General features: G+C 53.5%; 1 protein-coding gene across 15 annotated transcripts in view; it reads left to right on the top strand.

The window, feature by feature from the left end:
- The first annotated feature begins 214 nt into the window (after positions 1 to 214).
- Positions 215 to 5025, top strand: part of Pard3 (par-3 family cell polarity regulator) — a 515659-nt gene continuing 510848 nt past the window's right edge. For 6 of the 15 annotated variants that reach the window (XM_005345907.3, XM_026777995.1, XM_026778000.1 and 3 more), the window contains exon 1: positions 216 to 637. In XM_005345907.3, coding sequence (XP_005345964.1) covers positions 518 to 637 — 120 coding nt within the window. In that variant the 5' untranslated portion in view covers positions 216 to 517. Of the gene's footprint in view, positions 638 to 5025 lie in introns of all 15 variants that reach the window. The other 9 variants (XM_005345909.3, XM_005345912.3, XM_005345914.3 and 6 more) reach the window with 3 other exon arrangements.

Here is a 5025-nt window from a genome sequence, read left to right on the forward strand (position 1 = left end):
CAAGCGGGTTGGAGGAGGAGGACGCGCCCTGCCCAGCTCCGGCCCAAACCCAGCGCCGCGGGCTGCGATGCGCAGCGCCGCGCGGTGACCCAAGCGGCGGGGCAGCGGCCGAGGCCTCCCGGGCGCCCCGCCCTGCGCCTCCTCCAGCCGCCTGCGCGCGGTGCTGTGCGCCCGGCCCGCCGCCGCTCCGCTCCTCCTCCCCGCCTCGCGGTCCCCTCCTCGGAGTCCTGACTGAGCGCGAGCGCCACACGGCCCCGGGCCGCCGCCGAGCGCGCCAAGACGCCAAGCCACCGAACAGGTGGCCGGAGGCTGCAGGCGCCCAGGCTGAGGCGAGGCGAGGCGAGGCGAGGCCAAGGCGGCCGGGCTGGACATGGTAGCCGGGCGGCTCCGTGCCGCCGCCGCCGCCTGCTCGCGCCCCTAGCCGCCGGCGCGCCGGCGCAGCGGCCCCACCGCGCCCTGCGTGCAGCAGTCGCCGGGCCCAGTGCCTCTCCGGCCGGGGCCAGCGAGGGACGGCGGCATGAAAGTGACCGTGTGCTTCGGGAGGACCCGGGTGGTCGTGCCGTGCGGAGACGGCCGCATGAAAGTTTTCAGCCTCATCCAGCAGGCAGTGACCCGCTACCGGAAGGCCGTGGCCAAGGTGAGTGGCCTGGGGCGCGCGGCGGGGAGCGGACGGGGAAGGCGCGGGGATCAATATGGCGCTTCCTGGAGACGGAGGAGGGAGACCGGGAGGCGGGGAAAGGGAAAGTGCTGCAGCCCGGTGGCCTCGTCTGCGCCCCCGGCCCGGACCCTGCGACCGCAAAGTTCTCGGCGCGCTCGGGCTGGGCCGAGATCGCCACCCGCACAGTTCCTGGACACGGAATGGGTCCTCGGGGCTTAGGAGTGGGCGGCTCGGCGCCCGGAGCCGGTACCGGGCGAGGCTGAGTGCCGCACGCGGGAGGCGCGGCGTTGCCTGGCGGGGCGCCTCTGCCCGGCCGACCGCGGGCCCTGGCAATCCAGCTCCAGGCCTCTCCCCGAGCAGGCCTGCCGCGGAGGGTTGGCCACGGAACTTTGGGGGGTGTGGAAAGAGTTGGGTGATCCCGTACACGCCGGAGCCGCAGCCGGTCCGGGAACCTTCTGTGTTCTTGCGGGATCTCCAGGTCGCACAGGCAGCCCAGGTTGGGTCGACCTGGACTCATGGACTCCGGTGGGGGCGATGGAGTGGTTCCGACCGATGTTAGGCTCCTTGAAACATCTCAATCTGGACTCGCTTCTGGAGTCGGAGCTCCCTCCTGACCTCTACCCTTACCTCGCTGGACAAGTTGTGCGGAGCCGGGGCTGCAGAGGGCCTGGGGTCGGGGGAGCGTCGTTTCTCTGTTTTTCTGCTGGAGTAACATTGTCTCCCTTAAACCGCATTCCTCCATTGTGGGGCAGAAGTGGAAGGGCGTTTTGTTAGACTGTTTTACCCACTCTGCTTGACAACAGCCCACGCTGAAGTTTCGCTCCAGCACCTGAGGATATTTCCTTTGTACTAGAGTGGAATGTGTTCCCTTTGGTATTTCCCGTCTGCTGTCTGTTCAGCAGTGGAGTGGCCTGCCTTCTGTGACTTCGGAACGAGCGAGAGGGGGAAGGTGGCTTTGTCTGCCTAAGTCGCCGAACGCTCAGGGGCCACCCTCCATTTTTCTCTGAAATTAAGGAAGGGCAAAATGGTCACATTTCTGTTTTATTTTGCTTTTACTCTGTGTTGGAAAAAATAACAAAATCGTCCCTTTAAGGCAACTTTGGGGGGATGGTTAGGAATCTGATACAGGGATAGGAGATGTTGAGTTCAACAGCTGTGTTCTTCCAGTTGGTCGAATTCATTGAAAAATCAAACAACGTTTGTGGAAATTGGGCACCTGTTTATCTTGTAAAGCTGACAAGAGGGGAAATCCTCTGTAACTTCACACTTAAGTGTTTTAAGCATCCTTTCTGATTGACAGTTGGTGATTTAATGTTGTAATGTTGTCTTTGTACTCTGCAGACCAACACTGGTAGCTGTGGAAAAAGAGAAAAGAAAAATGGCAGTAACATATAGTGCAAAGAAGTGTGCCTAGTTCCAGAGCAGAATGCATGGTGCCGTTGCTCTCTGCTGATTTTGTTTGTAAAACTAGCCGTGTTTCATCTTGCACACCACAAGTTGAAATGGTCAACTTGGTCAAATTGCCTGTTATAGGAAAACACAGTGACTGACTGTTTGGCTGAATTATTAATTTTTCCATAGAAATGTAAGCATTTACTATCCTAGGTCAAACTAAGCATTTATTGTGTTGTGGGTGCTAGGCATTTGAGGGACTGGTAGGCTTCTTCCTAGAAGAGGGATAGTGAAAATCTAAAGCAAGATTCCTGTGGCTCCTCAGTGGAGACAGCCATGGAGTGGCTTGTTTGTGCTGTGGGAAGAAGATGTCTCTGGGATGTTGGATGGAGGGAGTGGAACACCCTTGTTGATAGATGTGGCCTGTTCTTCACCGTCAGCAGTGGCTGCTCGGTGGTGAAGGGACTGGGTGGGGAAGAGGTCATAAAAAGAGCAGGAGTAATTGTGAGATGACCAGGTGGGAGAAAGCAAGAAAGGGAGAGGGATTGCTAGAGATAAGAGAGTCAAGGGTGACTCACTGGTTTCCAAAAAAGCTCAGTTTAGGAGGTGGTGTGTGTGTGTGTGTGTGTGTGTGTGTGTGTTTAGAGATCAGAGGTATTTGTTGTGTGTCTTTCTCAGCCTCTCTGCACTTTCTGTTTTGAGACAGTCTTTCTGAACCTAGAATTTAAGGCCAGCCAGGGCTACTTGCTCCCCCACCCACTTAGTTTTTTTTTTATAGTATTCGGAGTTTAACCATTGGATCACAAGTTGACTCATAAGTGTACAAAGGGTTGGATTTGGTGACACATAGCTTTATCCCAGAACTCGGAGGCAGAGGCAGGTCAGTCTCTGTGAATTCAAGGCTAGCTTCATCTATAGAGTGAGCTCCAGGCCACCCAAGGCTACAGAATGAGATCCTGCCTAAAAGAAAAAAAATCCCCAAAACAAACCAAAAACCAAAACCAATCAAGCAAGGGCTAGGTCAGCAACTAAGTGCTGCTCTTCCAGAGGACCTGGGTTGAATTCTCAACACTCTCATGGTGGCTGCTCACAACCATGTATAACGCCAGTCCCAGGGGATCTAATGCTGTTCTGGTCTCAGCAAGCGCTATGTGAATGTGGTACCCATACATGCAGACGAACATCCATACACATAAAGTAAACAAATTAACTTAAAAGCTGTTTCATCCATTTGTTTTTCCTCTTGGATGGTTAGGCGATGGCTGAGATTGATCTTTAGGCTTTCACACTTCTCCCTTCTGTAACATGAAGGCCAGGCTGTTGGGGTTTCTGTCCTGCCCGGTACCCCACAGCCGGCAAGACCCCCCAAAAAAATCACACAGAGGTCACCATAAGATTATAAACTGATTGGCCCCTTAGCTCAGGCTACTTATTAGTTCTTGTAGCTTATATTAACCCATTATTCTTATCTATGTTTGCCACATGGCTCAGTACCTTTCTCAGAGGGGCAGCTCACATCCTGCTTCTTCAGTGGTCTGGGCAGAACTGTGGAGGGAGCTTCCTGCTTCCCAGAATACTCCTGTTCTCGTTGCCCCACCTCTACTTCCTGTCTGGTTGACCCACCTATACTTCCTGCCTGGCCAATCAGCTTTTATTTAAAACATGATTGACAGAATACAGACAATTCTATACCACCCTTCCCATTTAAGGTCATTAAGGAGCAAACATATTAAGGCTGTGAGTGTTGAGACTTCTGCTTAATAAGACAGGGTAGATCCTGTATGAAGAACTGGGTAGCCAGGTCGTGGTAAAATCTTGCTTAGGTTGCTAGGTGACATGAGACGTGATGAGCTCCCACCTGCTGGGGAAAAGTGGGGGCAGGCAGTGCGTGTTCAATGGATGCAAACCCATGAAGCAGAAGAAAAGGAGAAGGAAAAGAGCTGGCAAAGAAAAACCAGTCAAGTTTTCTGTGCACTAAGCACTTTGTGGTGTGGTGGGGTGAATTCTCTGGCATGTTGTTTGTGTTGTTTGAGCTGTTTTCTCTGTAGCTTGGACAAATCAACTTACGACCAGGAAAATACCATGTCTTAGTACCAAAAATGTCCTTAAAAAGTCAGTGTTAGATAGCTTACTTTTAGTCATATGCAATCTCTCCCTCCCTTCCTCCTTCCTTCCCTCTCCTTCCCTCCCTCCCTCCCTCTCCCCCCCCCTCTCTCTCTCTCACACACACACACACACACACACACACACACACACACACACACCTATCGGTTTTTCAAGACAGGCTCTCTCTGTGTAACAACTCTGACTGTCCTGGAACTCTATAGACCAAGCTGGTCTTGAACTTAGAGATCTACCTGCCTCTGCCTCCTGAGTGCTGCTGAGATTAAAGGTGTGAGCCACCCCCCCCCCGCTGTAATCTATATTTTTACACTAGTGTACACTAGCTGTCCTCATTTACCTACCATTATCAAGACCTGGTTTGAGCAGATGCTGTGCGTAGACAGGTTATGTGTATACTTCACCGAGTGTGTCCAATTGGAGGACCATTTGTGGCTCTGTGTGTGTTCAGAGCCTAACTTACTATTTCTGGCACGCACAGAACCTTAGCTTTAAGCATGGGGTTTATTGAAGGAAAGCTGTTTACTAAATGCCCTGCTCTGGACTTCACAGAAGGAGCCACCATTATGCAGTGGCAGGTGGTGGGTATCTTGTATTAGGGTTTGCAGTGGGCTTGGTGGGCGGGATGGCTAGCCATGTTTAGGGCCCTGCTTTCTAACTGAGAGTCTGAGTGACCTCAGAAAGCACCTTCCTTGCAGTGGGAGAGTTCTGGGTCTGCAGGGCTGCAGTGGGGTCATGGTGTGGGAGCCTAGAGAGCGAGTTGCCGTCCTGAAAGTGGGGGAGTCATGGTGTGTGATCCTGGACAGCGTGTTGCTGTCCTGAAAGTGGGGGAGTCATGGTGTGTGATCCTGGAT

The sequence above is a fragment of the Microtus ochrogaster genome, chromosome 4, assembly GCF_000317375.1.
Source record: "Microtus ochrogaster isolate Prairie Vole_2 chromosome 4, MicOch1.0, whole genome shotgun sequence".
NCBI classification, from domain to species: Eukaryota; Metazoa; Chordata; class Mammalia; order Rodentia; family Cricetidae; genus Microtus; species Microtus ochrogaster.